This window comes from Cebus imitator, unplaced genomic scaffold (assembly GCF_001604975.1).
Source record: "Cebus imitator isolate Cc_AM_T3 unplaced genomic scaffold, Cebus_imitator-1.0 Scaffold584, whole genome shotgun sequence".
NCBI lineage: Eukaryota > Metazoa > Chordata > Mammalia > Primates > Cebidae > Cebus > Cebus imitator.
In genome coordinates this window covers 307,897-327,000 of record NW_016107899.1, presented here as the reverse complement: position 1 = coordinate 327,000, position 19,104 = coordinate 307,897, and the positions used below count along the sequence as shown (strand labels likewise).

The 19,104-nt window shown below is 40.4% G+C and overlaps 1 protein-coding gene across 3 annotated transcripts in view; it reads left to right on the top strand.

Annotated features, from left to right (window-relative positions):
* PRKDC (protein kinase, DNA-activated, catalytic subunit) overlaps nucleotides 1–19,104 on the top strand; it is a 186,211-nt gene that overhangs the window by 69,740 nt on the left and 97,367 nt on the right. For all 3 annotated transcript variants that reach the window (XM_017516405.2, XM_017516404.2, XM_037734203.1), the window contains 10 exons: nucleotides 865–1,113; nucleotides 3,832–4,055; nucleotides 5,063–5,271; nucleotides 5,637–5,769; nucleotides 6,520–6,678; nucleotides 8,058–8,261; nucleotides 12,051–12,236; nucleotides 12,626–12,730; nucleotides 14,716–14,883; nucleotides 16,386–16,513. In XM_017516405.2, coding sequence (XP_017371894.1) covers nucleotides 865–1,113; nucleotides 3,832–4,055; nucleotides 5,063–5,271; nucleotides 5,637–5,769; nucleotides 6,520–6,678; nucleotides 8,058–8,261; nucleotides 12,051–12,236; nucleotides 12,626–12,730; nucleotides 14,716–14,883; nucleotides 16,386–16,513 — 1,765 coding nt within the window. The remainder of the gene's footprint in view (nucleotides 1–864; nucleotides 1,114–3,831; nucleotides 4,056–5,062; nucleotides 5,272–5,636; nucleotides 5,770–6,519; nucleotides 6,679–8,057; nucleotides 8,262–12,050; nucleotides 12,237–12,625; nucleotides 12,731–14,715; nucleotides 14,884–16,385; nucleotides 16,514–19,104) is intronic.

Sequence of the window (19,104 nt, the reverse complement as noted above, 5' to 3'; positions counted from 1 at the left end):
GTCCAGGATGGAGTGCAATGGTGTGATCTTGGCTCATTGCAGGCTCCCCCTGGTTTACACAATTCTCCTGCCTCAGCCTCCTGAGTAGCTGGGACTACAGGCGTGTACCACCATGCCTGGCTGATTTTTGTATTTTTAGTAGAGATGGGGTTTCACCATGTTGGTCAGGCTGGTCTTGAACCCCTGACCTCAAGTGATCCGCCCATCTCGGCCTCCACTGAGCCACCGTCCCTGGCTGAGTGTTCTCTTCTTAATATATCAGAGATACCTGTTTTGAATTCTTCATTAGAGTCAGAATGCTTTGATCTTTTCAGTGCTACTGATTTCAGAGCATACAAAATGTAATTTTTTTTATTTGTTTTTTGATTTAGAGGAAGTTTAATATTTAAAAGAAAATTTCCTGGAAAAACCAGATCATTTGATTCTCTTATTTAACAAATGCTGCATTTACTGTGTGGTAGATGTTATTCTAAGCACATGTTCAAATGTTAACTACTTTAATTCATCTGATCTTTGTAACAGCCCAAGAGGTGGATATTATTGTTCTTATTTGCACAAGTTGTTTTGTTTCTTAAAGAAACAATTTTTAAATAAAAAGACAGGGGAAAGAGTATAGTATGCTGCTATTCCAAATTGTGTCAACTATTTTTATAATGTTTAAGGAACCTGAAGAGAATGGCTGTGGTGGAAATATCTTCTTGGAAGTAATTACAGTGAGACAAGTTGAATGCATAATAAAATGAAACAAGATTGTCCCACATTATTTTGAAAATTTAGGTACAAAGATTAGACTAAAGAAATGTAGGTATGTGGGAGTTATTTATGTGTCTGTATTTTAATCTTGTTTCTTTGTCTTGCTTGTAGGCAATAGATCCCCTAATTTATGGCTGAAAGATGTTCTCAAGGAAGAAGGTGCCTCTTTTCTCATCAACATCTTTGAAGGGGGCGGCTGTTGCCAGCCCTCAGGGATCCTGGCTCAGCCCACCCTCCTGCACCTGCGGGGGCCATTCAGCCTTAGGGCCACGCTTCGCTGGCTGGACCTGCTCCTGGCTGCACTGGAATGCTACAACACGTTCATTGGGGAGAGAACTGTGGGGGTGCTCCAGGTCCTAGGTAGGTTGCCCTTGCCTCATGCTTGTGTGTGTGGTGCTGCAAGGGTCACCCTGGGCAGCAGCTCTGTCAGGTCAGAATCCCAGTGACATGATGACAGGTTCTGTGTGGCTGCCTTGCCTGCTCTTTCATGTCACCTCACCGTGAGGGTTCCTTCCTTCACACTTCAAAGTTGACAAATACAGTTTTTCTCATAGCTTTATATACGTGAAAAAGTTATACTTTTTGGTGTGTTGTAAATGTTGACATTTTAAATATACAAAACTTAATTTTACTTGAAAAAATATGTTCTTTGGACAATAAATACTGTAGCAGTTTTATATTCAACATCATTGGCTTGAAAATATAGCTGCTTTATTGGAAATTATGTAGAGTACATGAATTCATATTTTCATTCCATACCCTTCAAATGATTTTATCGTAAAGTATTAAATTTTATGCTTAAGATTTTACTATATCCCTATCTATGTCTTTTTAATGAAAGGGTATACATATTTAAAGATTGCTTGGCCGGGCGCAGTGGCTCACGCCTATAATCCCGGCACTTTAGGAAGCTGAGGCAGGAGGATCACTTGAGCCCGGGAGTTTGAGACCAGCCTAGGCAACATGGCAAGACACTATCTCTGCAAAAAGTACAAAAGTTAGCCGGTTTTGGTGATGTATACTTGTGATCCCAGCTACTAGGGAGTCTGAGGCGGAAGGATTGCTTGAGCCTGGAAGGTTGAGGTTACACTGAGCTGTGATTGTGCCCCTGCACTCCAGCCTGGCTGACAGAGTGAGACCTATCTCAAAAAATTTTTTTGGCCAGGCGTGGTGGCTCATGCCTGTAATCCAAGCACTTCGGAGGCCAAGGCGGGCGGAGCACCTGAGGTTGGGAGTTCAAGACCAGCCTGACCAACATGGTGAAACCCCATCTTAGAAAAAAAAAATAAAAATAAAAATTTTTTTTCTTCTGTTATTATTACATTTGTTATTAGTGCACATTACATTTTTTACTTCCAGAATAACATAAATATAGCAGTTTTAATAGTTATTACATATAAAATATAAAATTATGTGGTTGGAATTCTACTTTTATTTGTATAGATTTTCATATTAAAAAATACTGTTCATGGTCAGACACAGTGGCTCTTGCCTGCAATCCCTGCACTTTGGGAGGCCGAGGTGGGAGTATCACCTGAGATCAGAAGTTTGAAACTAGCCTGGCCAACAAGACAAAACCTCGTCTCTGCTAAAAATACAAAAATTAGGCATGGTGACAGGTGCTAGGTACAGTGGCAGGTGCCTGTATTCCCAGCTACTTGGGAGGGTGAGGCACGAGAATTGTTTGAATCTAGGAGGCGGAGGTTGTGGTGAGCCAAGATCAAACCAGTGCACTCCAGCTGGAGTGACGAGTGAGACTTCGTCTCAAAAAAAAAAAAAACTTGTTCGCATAAATAAATGCCATATTTGATTTATTCTAAAATACACATTGTCCCACATTTAACAGATCTGTGGTTGCAGTGTGTCTTACAATCCAGTATTCTGTTGGATTCAAGGATATTTGGTTTTTGAGAATATGTTTTTTTAAAATTATCCTTCCTCGGGTACATGTGCAGAACATGCAGTTTGTTACATAGGTATACACGTGCCGTGGTGGTTTGCTGCATCTCTCACTCCTATATCTCCATTAGGTATTTCTCCTAATGCTATCCCTCCGCTAGCCCCCCACCCTTCGACAGGCCCTGGTGTGTAATATTTCTTAATATAAGTTCTCTCAATTCTTGGAATACATCAAAATACATGTTATCAAAATTATTTTTAGTGCTTTCAGTTGACAATTTGATTGATTTTCCTTAAATTATATTGGAAACAAAGAATTAGAAATGGTGAGACTTATAAAAAGGCTTTCCTACCCAATCATTGCCTTTACTCACTCTTTCAACAGTACAAAATTATTTTAAATTGTCCCTCAGGGCTCTGAAGGGCTGTGGACCTTGGAGTAATAGACGACAGTTAAAGTGGAGAGACGTGAGGGTGGATCTGTCTTTGGTTAAGCAGGAGAGTCCTGATGAACAGGCTGAGATGGGAGAGGAGAACCAGCTCCAGGGTGTTTTCAGACAAATGAGTTTTATGAAAAAGCCCATTGGAGAATTGATCTGAAAGCTGATTTGGTATGATGACTGGTGCCTGTCCACACCTGCTTGAAGACTGCTCCGTAATTTGTTCCTGTCCTTTGAAGGACAATTAAGATTTTTAATTTTTTTATTATTAAAAATAATGCTAAAAGGAACATTCTTAGAAATGATTATCTCTGCAATTCTGTAGTCATTAAGTTAAATTTTCAGTGCTAGATAAAGCATAATGAGTTTTTAAACATTTGATAGAAATTGGCATGCATATTTTTAAAAACTTGGTATGAATTGCCAAAATGCCCTTTAAAATGATCATAATAATTTATCTTCTCACATGTAATGTTTGAGAATCAAGACCTGATCTTCCGTAAATGTGTCCTTACGGGATGAGTCTATAGTTCAATTCTGTTTAGGTTGTGTTAATTTTGAAATGAGAAAAAATAACTGCCAACTTTATTCAGCTGTTATTAAGCTGTTTGTTTCTTTTGAAAAGTTGTGAATTTTTACTGAGCGAATATCCTACGTATACTTAGAGAACCAATTTTATATTAATCTTAGTGGAGTTGAAAGGAAGCATAAATTAATGTTTTCATATAATTGCTTCTAGGTATTGAAGCACAGTCTTCACTTTTGAAAGCAGTGGCTTTCTTTTTAGAAAGTATTGCTATGCATGACGTTATAGCAGCAGAAAAGTGCTTTGGCACTGGGGCAGCAGGTACCACACCAGGCCCACAAGAGGCAGAAAGGTACAACTATAGCAAATGCACCGTTGTCGTTCGGATTATGGAGTTCACCACAACTCTCCTGAACACCTCCCCCGAAGGATGGAAGGTAGGCTGTCCTGCTGCTCTGTTAATTTGAGCTCAATATTTGGTACTGGGAAAATACTTCAAAGGTTCCTGTTAGAAGGGGTTTTGACTTTTTAGAAAAAATCATTATTCTATTTCATCCTTTCAATCCAGCTTTTCCTGACTCCAGGAAGAAACAGGAAGAGAAGCCGAGGTTTTGGCTTTTCTAAAACTTTTCATTGTCAGAAGAGTTATCTGTCAAAATAAATTTGTCAATTTATTTTAGTTGTCAAAAAATGTATTTAGGGTATACAGCATGATGTTTTGATATGGTTTGCCTTGTGGAATTGCTGAATTAAGCTAATTAACGTATCTGTTACCTCACATACGTAACATTTTTTTGTGATGAGAACATTTAAAATCTATTTTCTTAGTTTTCAAAATTAGAATGCATTGTTATTAACTAAGGTCATGATGATGAACAATCTACTCTTGAAACATGAAACTTTGCATGTCCTTCAGAGTTTCATTGTGTAAATAAAATACAATATAGTTTTTTCTAATTGTTTTATTGGATGCTGTATTTTTGTACTATGATCAGACATCTACCTTAGGAAACACACATTAGCAAATATTTATACATGTATCCGTGAGCTTTATTGTGTAAGCAAACTCCAGTCAGTTCATCCATGAATCTCTACCATGTGCCTGTGGCATACCAGGCCCTGGGATGCAGCAGTCCCCTAAGTCATAGGTTGGGAAACTGTGTCCATGGGCACTACCTCACCTTTTGCCTGCTCTGCAAATATAGGAGCATGGTCATGCGCCTCTGTCTACCTGTTGTCCGTGCTGCTTTCTTATGCATAAGGAGTTGCAGCAGAGACGACCTAGCCCACAAACCTCAAGTGTTTACTCTGCCCCTATATTACAGAGAAACTCTGCCCACTCTTTCCCTAGTCAGGCAGAAATTCCCAACTTCATGGGCCCTGCACTCTGGTGAAAATAGAAATGCTGGCTGACGAAGTATGTTTATCAAACCATCTGTTATAGCTCCTGAAGAAGGACTTGTGTAACACACACCTGATGAGAGTCCTGGTGCAGACGCTGTGTGAGCCTGCGAGCGTAGGATTCAACATCGGAGACGTCCAGGTTATGGATCATCTTCCTGATGTTTGTGTGAACCTAATGAAAGCGCTAAAGATGTCGCCATACGAAGATATCCTAGAGACCCACCTGAGAGAGAAAATAACAGCACAGAGGTGGGCACTTGGGTCACATTCAGGGATGTGTTGTCTTGGAATTTCAGGTCCTAGTATGTTCCCGTGTAACTGCAGCTGCTCCTGCTTCCTCAGGTAAGGCTCATATCAGTGGGATGTTTGCTGCCAGTGACCTCAGCAGTTGTTTAGAAATTACATTTAACCAGTGCCTTCCCCGCACCAAGCTTCAGCAAACTTCAGACGCGGCTAGCACCATGTTTGATCTCCACATTAGCTTAGGGTGTGTGGATTCTGTTAGGTGTTGCCTCTGTTTGCTTTCATAACAGTGCAAACATTTTTCTCAGAGTATCTTGATAATTTAACGAGATCAGAGCTCACCTAGTTTACTGTTTTTCTCGAATGGCCAGGATTGAGGAGCTTTGTGCTGTCAACTTGTATGGCCCTGATGCACAAGTGCACAGGAGCAGGCTGGCTGCTGCTGTGTCTGCCTGCAAGCAGCTTCACAGAGCTGGGCTTCTGCATGGTATATTACCATCTCAGGTAATTATAACCTATTTGTTTTTACATGTCTTTGAGCTTTAGTATGATAATTAGTGTATTTATTTATATTCTTAGTTAAATATCCTTTATGTATTGAGCATGATGAAACGAGAGTTACAGAAATACTTGCTCTAGGATCAGTATAAATAAGAAAGCAAATGTAAAAATTTATAAACATAAATGAAAGCAAAATAAAGGACATTTGAATACTTCCAGGGCAGCTTTCTGAAAAATTTTAAGAACTGCTGTTGTGCCTTTGTGGCAAGACAACACAAATGAAGAATCTAGCATAGAAAGCAAGGTTGAGCCAGATGTAGTGGCTCATACCTGTAATCCCAGCACTTGGGGAGGCTCAGATGGGAGGATTGCTTGAGGCCAGAAGTTTGAGACCAGCCTGGGCAACATGGCAAGAATTCATTTCTACACAAAATTAAATTAAAAACCAAAAAACCTCACAAAATCCAGGAATCGGTGGACCTCTAGTCCCAGCTACTCAGGAAGCTGAGGTGGAAGCTTGAGGCTGCAGTGAGCCACGATTGTGCCACTGTACTCCAGCCTGGGCAATAGAGTGAGACCCTATCTCAAAACAGCAAGAACGACAAAAACAAAGTTGAATTAAAATTTTTCTGAATATTGGAAGGTAATTGTCAGTGCTATCTACAGTGGGATTTTTATTTAATGAGGAGTGAAATTGTTTTTTTTCTATGAAATATCTTTTTGCTAGGCATTTCAGTGTTGGCTTTGTTTTAGTCCACAGATCTGCATCATTCCCTTGGCATAGAACTTCTTACCCTGGTTTATAAAAGCATTGCTCCTGGAGATGAGAGACAGTGTCTGCCTTCTCTAGACCCCAGTTGTAAGCAGCTGGCCATCGGACTTCTGGAGTTAGCCTTTGCTTTTGGAGGACTGGTAGGAAAGACCTCAGCATGCTGCATTCTCCTACTAATGGAAATACATATCTCACTTGCAGATGTCGCTAGATACTGGCATTTGGGTAGTAAGGTCTTAGCTGGACAAGTACTGAATGATTAACATGAGCTGACTTTCTTTCTAAAAGATTATTTTTTCAGTAGTTTAAGAAAAAAAAACAATGGAATAGAACAACATTCTTTTAATATTGAAGTTTTGTCTCTCCTACTTTGTTTCCAAAAGGAATTAGCTAGAGAATGTTTTGTGACTATGAAACTGAGCTGTATTGACATGTGGCCTCTTTTCTCCTTGGTGGTCCTTCACATGGATGATTGGGAGGGCCTCTGAAGGATAATCCCAGAGGCTCCAAAAAAAAAAATTCTCATGACTCTTGGAACCATGCTGGGCTGGCCTTAAATAGTTACTGCTGTAGCTGAGATCTGCAGCTAGCCCTCTGTGTTCACTCCATCCCAACTTCTTTTCTTATGTAGCAGAAACCCCCTTTTCACCCCTTTGTCCGGTTAATGTAGACAATTAACATATTTAAATTATCTAAAAATACTCACCCTTACTAGACTTTACCCTCAAAGCAACAACACTGGGTGGGCATATGGCTTGATCCCAGGAGTTTCAGAATAGCCTGGGCAACATAGTGAGACCCTGTCTCTAAAAAAAATTTAGGTACCTGTGGTGGCATATGCTTGTAGTCCCAGCTACTCCGGAAGCTGAGGTAGAATATAGCTTGAGCCCAGGAAGTAAAGGCTGTAGTGAGTCATGATCATGCCTCTGCACTCCAGCCTGGGCAACACAGTGAGACCCTGTTTTTGAAAAACGACAAGGCTGGGCATGGTGGCTGATGTCTGTAATCCTAGCACTTTGGGAGGCCAAGGCAGGTGGATTGCTTGAGGTCAGGAGTTTGAGACCAGCCTGAACAAAATGGTGAAATGCCATCTACTAAAAATAGAAAAATTAGCTGGGTGTGGTGGTATGCGCCTGTAATCCCAGCTACTTGGGAGGCTGAGGCAGGAGAATTGCTTGAACTCAGGAGGTAGAGGTTGCAGTGAGCCGAGATGGTGTCACGGCTCTCCAGCTGGGCAACGGAGCAAGACCCTGTCTCAAAAAATAAAAAACAACAAGATTTTTTGGGTTTTCGTAAGAAATATGGGTCAACGAAGATTTCTTTCCCAAAATGAAACCTAGAAAATGGAGGCTAGTTGAAATATATACAGTTTCAACTTGAATCCAGGCTTCACATATCAGGCTCTTTTTAGACTTTACTGCGTCATTTTCCAATTTCAAAGTTATCAATTGCCCAAGGGTCTTTCTGTGCCATGCAAAGATGTGCCCCGGTTATGGTACCTCTCCTTTCTTCTTTCCAGTGTGAGCGCCTTGTGAGTCTTCTCCTGAACCCAGCACTGCTGTCCACACCATCCTTGAGCAGCTCACAGAGCAGCGTCATCCACTTCTCCCATGGGGAGTATTTCTATAGCTTGTTCTCAGAAACGATCAACACGGAATTGTTGAAAAATATGGATCTTGCTGTATTGGAGCTCATGCAGTCATCAATGGATAATCCCAAAATGGTAACAAAATTTTCCTTTAAGTAAATATTTTCTTTTCTTTTCTTTCTTTCTTTCTTTGTTTGAGACGGAGTCTTGCACTGCTGCCCAGGCTGGAGTGCAGTGATGCAATCTTCGCTGACTGCAACCACCTCTGCCTCCTGGGTTGAAGTGATTCTCCTGCCTCAGTCTCCCAAGTAGCTGGGATTGATTGCAGGCACTCGCCAGCATGCTTGGTTAGTTTTTTATGTTTTTAGTAGAGGTGAGGTTTCCCTATGTTGGCCATGCTGGTCTTAAACTCCTGTCCTCCTGATCTGCTCACCTTAGCCTCCCCAACTGCTGGGATTACAGTTGTGAGCCACCGTGCCTGGCCAATATTTTCTTATGTAATGCTTGTAAAAAGGTTGCTATATTCCTGAAATATTTCGTTAAAATATGACAAGATTCTTTTTCTAGAAGGTTAAAAGCTCTTTCTTTTAACAAACTCAAAAAAAAACCCAAACACACCTTTTATCAATAGTTAATAAATGTTAGGCCAGGCTTGATGGCTCACCCCTGTAATCTCAGCACTTTGGGAGGACAAGGTGGGCAGATCACCTGAGGTCAGGAATTCGAGACCAGTCTGGCCAACATGGTGAAACTTTGTCTCTATTAAAAATACAAAAAGTTAGCTGGGTATGTTGGTGCATGCCTGTAATCTCAGCTACTCAGCAGGCTGAGGCAGGAGAATTGCTTGAACCCAGGAGGCGGAGGTTGCAGTGAGCTGAGATCATGCCACTGCACTCCAGCCTGGGTGACATAGGGAGACTTTGTCTCATAAAATAAAATATAGTTAATGTTCTTATCAGATGCTGAAACATTTTTTGTGTTCTCTCATGCTTTGCAAATTTCTAAGCCTCAGTATTATGAAGCAGAGCTATGCAGGATATAGATGTTTGCCAAAATGTGGCCTTGCAGCTTATAAACCTGTCCTGGGGCCCAGAGGTGGCTTTGTGTTCATACCAGCTGCAGGCGGGTCTCCGCGCCCCGTTAGACCTCTCTGTTCTCAGCTCTCTCGTAGCCTTGATGCTGGGTTATCATTTTCTGCATGTCCCTGCTGTGTCCCCCTTCCCCCTCACATCAGCTTTCTGGAGATCAGTATTTAATATACCGTTGACTTTCATTTGCTGAACTTCTGGGATTTTGAAATCTAACCTGCTCTGTGGACAGAAACTGTTAACTGTTCGTATGTCCAGTTTAAGGGAGAGTACATGATTTCCTAAGTTGAGCTTTTATTGCAAACAGTGCTTGTCTGTTGTAGGGGAATCTTTAGTGATAGATTGCTAGGAATTTGTATTTTTTTTTTAAAGTTAGAAATAAAATCATAGTAGATGACATTCAGATTTAACATTCTGATTTTGTAAACTGTAACCTGTGATGGAAATGATAGAAAAATTATAAACGTTTACCTCTATTCTTTTCCCAAATTTCTCTAAAGTAACAGAATGGGATTTAGAAAAGCACCACTATAATCTCAAAGGACATGGAGAAAAGGATTTCCAAGAGTGACAAGAGCTGTAAATCGAAAGGACAGGTGTGGCAGATTGCATGCAGAGTCTGAGATAGCTGTGGGGTGATACAGCCTTTGGAAGATGGGGTCTGCACTGGCTGAACCCCAGCAGGGCAGGCATGGGAGCAGGGGTGGGCAGAGGCTGAGAAGAGAGGATTGGGGGAAGGCCAGCTCTCCCTTGCAGGGCAGCCTCCTGCTGTTGGGATCCTCCCCAAATGAGGAGAAGGGGCAGGGGCAATGACTCTCTGGTAAGGATAGAGACCTCTAGACTTGAGGTTTCTGGCATGGCTGAATATACGGATCCCATCAGGAAAAGGGGGAAGTTAAGTGCACGCCTTCCTAAATTCTAGACTTCGAGGCTGTCTGCCCTTTCCCTCCAAATACTTTCAGTTCAGCATCAAGAATATCCTGACAAGCCCTAAGAGAAAATAAAGATGCAGGCATTATAGCCACCTGGGTCAGCGACAGTGATCCTCCCCACCAGTGAGCCTTGCACGCTGCACAGCGCTTCCAGCGGGGTCCTACCTGTGAGCCAGTAGACCAGCGGGCCAGGCACCTGAGGAAAGGAACGCGAGAGGGCGCAGCAGGACACAGGCAACTGTGGCAAGGCCTGTTCAGTGAGATGGAAGTGTTAGGCGGAGACAAAACTGAAAGACGAGAGACTGTACTGCACCTGTGAAATAAGAATTGCTATCAAGAATGAACGTCAGAACAGAAAAGTTCTCTTGGGAATTAAGCATAGGCATCAGAAATTAAAAATGAAATGGGTTGAGAGTGAAAAGACAAAAAAAAAAAACACGAGAGAAATGAGGAGGAGACGGGTTTCATGCACAAGATGGAGCAGCAAGGCCTTGGCTCCAGAGAGCAGGGGCCAGGAGAGGCATTTGCTGAGGACGCAGCTCCAGAGGAGCCCAGAAGCACAGGCCTTGAGTTTCCAGGGGGAAGAAGGCCATGAGGTGTCCAGCATGGTGCATAGAAATAGCTCAATGTGTGGAACACGTTTCCTGAGAATTCAGAACCCTGGGGTTTTACCACAAGAAAAAATTCTCTGGTTTCCACTGGAGAAAAGGCAGTTCTGTGTGAGGGATCTAGAAATTGAATGACATGTGCCTTTTTAGCAGCAGTATGGACACTGCAAGACTTGAACCAAATTTCTTCCACAATTCATGAAATGAATCTCCAGCCTAGAGTTCTGAATCCAGCTGGATTATCTATTATGTCAGAGTAGAATGCAGATGTTTTAGACATGCTGGATCCCCAAGCGGTCCCTTCGTACTCTCATCAGGATGCTGCTGGGTGGAGAGTGATCAGGCAGTGAGCCAAGAGAGGGGAGGGTGCTGGATGCAGGACGTTGGCCCCGCACAGAGGCATGGATGGCCCAGCACCGGCATTGCAGATCAGGAGCTGAGTCGCCACAGAGATGGGGCAGATAGACCTGATAGGCTTAGAGGGCTTTCAGCAGTTTCATAACTTGGGATGATGAATTAATGACAGACACACTGAAAACAATGAAAGCAAACAATTAACTTCAGGAAGTACAAAATATGCAAAAAGGGAAGGCCATTGTTTCTGCTTGAAACATTGTGAAAAATGTTTATATAGTCAGAATGACAGGAATAGTGAATGTTAATGTGATCAAAATTAGCCTGTCACTCTGTCACAGGAGTGGTGGAGTGACGGAAATGTGTGTGTGTATGTGTGTGTGTTTGTGTGTGTAATGGTAGTTGAACAGGAAGTGTGTGTTTGTGCGTGTGCTTGTTTGCTTGTATGTGTGCCTATATAGTGGTGATGGGACCGGAAGTATGCACTTGTATCCATGTTTGCTTGTTTGTGTACACCAATGTGTGCTTATGCATGCATGTACAGTGGCGGTGGGACAGAAGTGTGCATATGTGCATATTTATGTGCTTGTGTGTGTATACTTGTGTGTGCTTATATGTGCATGTACAGTGCTCTTGGTGGTGACAGAAGAGAGCTGACCCCTTTTTCAAATGGAGTTCTGTCAAGACTCTCCAGCCTAGGAAAGCCAGGAGCAGATGGATGAGCCTGATGACATAGCTAAGACCATCCTGTACTTTCTACGGAAAAACTATGGTTAAAGTGCACCTCAAATCAAACTTGAGCAGTTTTGAAGTAAACATCTATTAATAGAAATATCTTCTTTATTTTCCAAGAATAGCTTTGAAATGAAGTAAATTTTGTTTTCTATCTGTCATTTTTAAAATTAAAAATTTTCCTTCACTCTCACCATCAAATTGTCTCAGGTGAGTGCCGTTTTGAACGGCATGCTAGACCAGAGCTTCAGGGAGCGAGCAAGCCAGAAACACCAAGGACTGAAACTTGCGACTGTAATTCTGCAGCACTGGAAGAAGTGTGATTCATGGTGGGCCAAGGATTCCCCTCTCGAAAGTAAAATGGCAGTGCTGACCTTACTGGCAAAAATTTTACAGGTATTTTGAGATTCCTTAAAAAGGTAGTTATGTTTGTTCTTCTGTAACTTTTGTCTTTAAAATTTGATGGAGGTTGCTCCAAAAGCTCATTGGTTTGACAAATAAGAAAATATTTTGACCGGATAGTTGTTTATGTATACCTTACTTTTTAAAGTTTTTCCAATATTATTTATTAGACTTATTGTTTCTTCTGCTTTATCTTTTTAAAGCACCTTTGCATGTATTGTCTTGAAAGTATTAAAATATTTTACAATAAGCTTGTGAAAATATTATTGAAGCCCAAAATTAAATTTATATTTCATTTCTAAAATTTAAACATTTGAGCAATGGGTTAAAGAAACAGAGACGTGATATACAAATGTGTCCTGTTTTTCTTTTCCCTCCTGTAGATTGATTCGTCTGTATCTTTTAATACAAGTCATGGTTCATTCCCTGAAGTCTTTACAACATATCTTAGTCTACTTGCTGACACAAAGCTGGATCTACATTTAAAGGTAAATAGTGAAATATTTATTTTTTTGGATTACATTCTCTTTCCTTTTTTTTTATTTTTGCATATTTGTGATGTTTTTTGTTTTTTTATTATGGAAAATTTCAAACATGTTGAAAAATAGACTAGCACAGTAATCCTCCTGTACTGATGAGCCCAGTCTCGATAACCAGTCTGTGTGGGCCTGTTTGTTTCACCTGTGCAGTCACCCCACCTGTCAGCTGGCTGGGAAGGCCAAGCGGGTGGGGCATGTTATCTGATCTGTACCTGCTTCAGTTCAGTGTGTCTTTCCAAGACAGAAGAACATTTCATTCATTCATTCTTTCTTTCTTTTTTTTTTTTTTTTTGGAGACAAGAGTCTCACTCTGTTGCCCAGACTGAAGTGCAGTGGCACAATCCTGGTTCAGTGCAACCTGCACTTCCCGGGTTCAAGTGAGTCTCATGCCTCAGCCTCCCGAGTAGCTGGGATCACAGACATGTGCCACCAGGCCAGGCCAATTTTTGCATTTTTAGTGTATTTCACCCTAGTGGCCAGGCTGGTCTCAAACCTCAAGTGATCCACCTACCTCAGCCTCCCAAAGTGCTGCAATTACAGATGTGAGATGCGATGGTCCGAGAACAGTTCTTTTAAAATATAGGATTGTCATATTTGTATGAATTAAAATTTGTGTTTGCATACATACGATTTAAATTGGCTTTTTGGGATTGCTATAATGACTTTATTACTCATTTATTAAATACTATAAAACTTATTGGTGATTTTTCGGGTCAAGGATTAATAAATATTGTCATTTAAAGGTTACTAAATTTAAAGTCCTAGAGCAATTAGATTTTAAATCCTGTTGAAATGTGGCCTTAATGCAAGAGACCTTATTACTGGATAAAGGGGATAATTCTTTGGAATTTTCAACTGTGTGATTAATCAAGTTTCCCATTTCTCCATAGACAGTCTTGGAATTTATCTGCCATACAAGGGAGATAGGAATCAACTCCTAGTTAAGCTCAGTATGAAGTTCTCAGGTAGTTCTGCAGTGTGTAGTTGTCAACCACCCCATCTACACAAAGCTTGTCCAGTACATTTTTACTAGGGTCATTATTTGTAGAAGAGGAAGCACATACTGAATCAGTACCATGTTGTGTCTATTTATGTGTCTATAGCCTGAGTCAACTGACTAGCCTGATTAAGAGTCAAAGCTGAGGTGTATAGGCTGGGTGCAGTGGCTCATGCTTGTAATCCCAGCACTTTGGGAGACTGAGGTAGGTGAATAGCCTGAGGTGAGGAGTTTGAGACCAGCCTGCCCAACATGGTGAAACCCCGTATCTACTAAAAATACAAAAAAAATTAGCCAGGCATGGTGGCAGGTGCCTGTAATCCCAGCTACTCTGAAAGCTGAGGCAGTGAGAATCACTTGAACCCAGGAGGTAGATGTTGCGGTGACCCTAGATCTTGCCACTGCACTCCAGCTTGGGCGACAGTGAGACTCCATCTCCAAAAAAAAATGATGAGGTATAGAATTGTGTTCAGGTTGGTTTTTTTTTTTTTTGAGACAGAGTTTCGCTCTTGTTACTCAGGCTGGAGTGCAATGGCACGATCTCGGCTCACCGCAACCTCCGCCTCCTGGGTTCAGGCAATTCTCCTGCCTCAGCCTCCTGAGTAGCTGGGATTACAGGCACGCGCCACCATGCCCAGCTAATTTTTTGTAGTTTTAGTAGAGACGGGGTTTCACCATGTTGACCAGGATGGTCTCGATCTCTTGACCTTGTGATCCACCCGCCTCGGCCTCCCAAAGTGCTAGGATTACAGGCTTGAGCCACCGCGCCCGGCCTTCAGGTTGGTTTTTAATATAGTTTAGAAATTATGCTGAAGTCATTCATTGATTCCAAATAGTGCTTTATTTGCAACATCTTTAGAAAACAGTAATTTTATTTATTCTGCAGGAGCTGTAAGCCACAATTAGTCCAGTTTCTTATGTTTGCCTTGCTCCACAGGGCCACGCTGTCACTCTTCTTCCGTTCTTCACCAGCCTCACTGGAGGTAGTCTGGAGGAACTTAGGCGTGTTCTGGAGCAGCTCATCGTTGCTCACTTCCCCATGCAGTCCAGGGAATTTCCCCCAGGAACTCCGCGGTACAATAATTACGTGGACTGCATGAAAAAGGTTAGTTTCTAGTAGTATCAAGTAAGATTAAAACACTGATTTTTTTTTTCTTGTTACACATCTTGATGAAAAGAAGTGTGTGGAATATACAAAATCAGAGAAGTGCTCTCACTTTTAAGAATTCATTTGATTCACTAGGAGAGCAGTGACAGGAATATATGTGAATCCACTGGAATTTTTTTTCTCCCATTTTTAAATTGAAATATTTTATGCATAAAATGGAATATATAAAGTTTATATAAGTTATGAACATTGATAGCAAAAGAAGCTAAGAAATAGAATATTACCAATAATTTCCAGTTTCTAAAATTTAATAATGATTATTTGAGAAGCATTTCATGATTATCCCTGATACCATATGTTGAGCATTTTTTTGCTGAAATGCTTGGAGCCAGAAGCATTTCAGATTTTGGAATGTTTGTATATACATTATGACATATCTCTGGGTTAGGACACCAGTCTGGATATAGACATGAAATGCATTTGTCGGGGGGGGTGTGTGTGTGTGTGTGTTTTGTTGTTGTTTGTTCATTTTGAGACGGAGTCTCGCTCTTTCACCAGGCTTGAGTGATGTGGCGCTCCCTTGGCTCACTACAACCTCTGACTCCCTGGTTCAAGCGATTCTTGTGCCTCAGCCTCCTGAGTAGCTGGGATAACAAGCATGCGCCACCACACCTAGCTAATTTTTTTGTATTTTTAATAGAGACGGGGTTTCATCATGTTGGCCAGGTTGGTTTCAATCTCCTGACCTTGTGATCCACCCACCTCGGCCTCCCAAAGTCCTGGGATTACAGGCATGAGCCACCATGCCCGGCCTTTTTTTGTTTTGTTTTGTTTTGTTTTTCAGACAGAGTGTTTCTCTGTCACCCAGGCTTAAGTGCAGTGGAAACTGCACAGAATACTTTCAGAGATGAAAGAAGGTATTACGTCCACAAGATAGGATAAGGACCCTTGGAAATTAAATATGCAGAAGCAAAATTTAAATAAAAACATACCTGTTCTATACTGAAGGTAAAATTAAGGATATCTCCTAGAAAGTAGAACAGACAGTGAGACAGAGAAGGGGAGAGTTAGGATGAGAACATTGAGGGAGTGGCCTGGGTTGTTGCCTCTATAGCAAGAACCGTGTGGAAAAGATGCACATAACCAGAATCAGAGTAAGGGCAAGAGTCTCTGGCGTGGTGAAGGAGGGGGCCTGTGGAAGGCACATCACCGTGGCCTCCCAGAACCTGAGCTAGAGAGAAGAGTAATGTTTGCAAAACCTAAAAAGAATACAGGCCCAGTATATAATGAACACTGATGTATACCAGCCACCCACAATATCTGTAAAAATGACAGGAATATTAGTATTTGTTAAGTATGTGAAATTCTGGTATTTTTTTGTATGTTATATATTTTTACTATATAAGAAACTTTTTAGATGTTTACATTTTTTACTATCTAGTTAAACTATTGAAGCCAAAGTAAAACCCAACAAAATTTTGATGATGTATTTCTTCCAGTTTCTAGATGCATTGGAATTATCTCAAAGTCCTATGTTGTTGGAATTGATGACAGAAGTTCTTTGTCGGGAACAGCATCATGTCATGGAAGAATTATTTCAATCCAGTTTCAAGAGGATTGCCAGAAGGTAACTCATTCTAGCCTGGGGTCCCGGAGCCATATGCATTTCATTTTTGTCAGAAATTATCTTCTCTGTTTCAAAAAAAGCTTAGCTGCAATTGCACTCTTGCCACTAAACTTTATTTGGTTTTTGTCTTTAAAACAAAACTTTTATTATAATATTTTTCAAACATATGCAGAGCTAGAGGAAGAGTATAAATAAGGCCATATTGAACAAAGTTCAACATTTTCCCAGGTTCATCTTGGCCTTTTGTTTTGTTTTGTTTGCTGCTATTACAATTTAAAGCAAATCTCTGATACCATGTTATTTCACTTCTAAATCCTTCTGTATATATCTCTAAAAAATGCAGTTTTCTTGAATAGCTACGGTACCATTATCAACTGAATAAAATTGTTTGTAATTCCATAGTCCGATTTCCTCAGTAGTCTCGAACATGCTCACAGTGTCGGGTTATTTGAAATTTGAACCAAACAAGGTTCATATATGCCATTTCACTGTTGTGTCTCTTCAGTCTGTCTTCACCTAGAACAGTCCCCTCCTTTATTAATATTTTGTTGTTGAAGAAACTTGGACACTTGTTGTGTACAATTTCTTATACTCTGGATTTATCTGACTCTTTTGTTTTCATTTAACTTCTTCCTCCAGCCCTTGGATTTCTGTAAATGGAAAGTTATATCTAAAAGCACAGTTAGATTCAGGTTGAAATTTTGGCCAGACTATTTAATAGTTGATGCCTTATACTTATTCATGGCATTAGGAGGTGAATAATGTCTGGTTGTCCTGCTTTTAGTGATGCTAGGCTTGACCAGCCATGTGCATCATTGTATTTCCCTCATGATTTAGCTCCATGTATGATAGTTGCCCTGAGTGGGCAACTTATTTGAATCACTTATTTCATTAAGAGTTACAAATGGCCATTTTTCTGATCCTTTTATTTCTTCTAAATTTAGTGTTTGGAATTGCAGTGTAATGAAGGTCTCATCACTAGGATTTTTTGGTTACCAAAAATGCGATTTAATATTTTCATAAAAATACAGTGGGAAAGATAGGACATATTTGATCATTGATTTTTTTTTTTTTTTATTGAGATGGAGTCTGTCTCTGTCACCTAGGATGGAGTGTGGTGGCATGATCTCTGATGACTGTAGCCTCTATCTTCTGGGTTCAAGTGATTCTCCTGCCTTAGCCTTCCAAGTGGCTGTAGTGAAGTGGGTGAAGTTTATGATCTGTGAAATATATAAGGCTGGGATTACAGGCATGTGCCATCACACCGGTCAAATTTTTGTATTTTTAGTAAAGACAGGATCTTACCATATTGGCCAGGCAGGTCTTGAACTCCTGACCTCAAATGATCTGTCTGCCTCAGTCTTCCAAAGTGCTGGGATTACAGGCATAAGCCACCGCACCTGGCAATGATTATTGATTTTTGAAATAAGGGTTTGATACCATGGCTACTTCTTATAGTAAACTTCCAATGAATTTTTTAAATTGGCATTTATCTATATTGAATTTATAAATATCCATTAAATTTGTCTTGAGTTCTATTTTACAGATCATAAACTGCACCTATTGTAAGTATATAGTTCCATGATATTTAGGAACTTTATTGAGTATACAGCCAGTGCCATACGACATTTTTGTTCTCTGGTAAGACCCCACAGGACCATTTACAACTGTCTCCCATTGCTCATTTCAGCTCCAGGCACACACTAATCTGCTTTCTGTCTTTATAAATCTGCCTTTTCTGGACATTTTATGTAAGTGGAATCATATAATATGTGATCTCTTACTCCTGGCTTCTTTGTTCAGCATAATGCTTTTGATGTTCATCCATGACATAGTTCTTTCCTTTCTATTGTTTTGTTAAAAAATATCATAATTGACCAACTATAAAACAGAATTTTGCACAGCAGCAGAACACATATACTTTTTGAGCATACTTAGAGTATTTCATAGGACAGACTGTATACTAGTCCATAAGACAAGTCTTGCTAAATTTAAAAAGATTGAAATTGTACAAAAGTGTGTTCTCTGTCCATAACAAAGTTAAATTAGAATTCAACAACACAAGGAAATTTAGGGAATCTGAAAATATTTGTAAATAATCCGCTAATTAATAATAACACATTTATAAATAACCCTTGGGTCAAATAAGAAATTACAAAGGAGGTCAGATAGTATTTTGATCTGAATAAAATAAGAATACAGTATATCCAAATGTGATGCAACTAAATAGATGCTCAGAGAGAAATTTATATCTTTTAATGCATATGTTTGAAAATAGGAAAGATTTAAATCAGTAATCTAAACTTTCTACCTTAAAATCTAGAAATAGAAAAAAACAAACCAAAGGTAATACAAAAAAAGGGAATAGGAAACAGAAAAATGTTGGGGAAAAATTAGTTTTTCTTTTCACAATCAAAGGTAAAGGTGTTGACAAAACAGTAGGTAGGCTAACCAAAAATAAAGTTTGTGAAAATTAAGAATAAAAAGAGGGCCGGGCGCGGTGGCTCAAGCCTGTAATCCCAGCACTTTGGGAGGCCGAGGCGGGTGGATCACGAGGTCAAGAGATCGAGACCATCCTGGTCAACACGGTG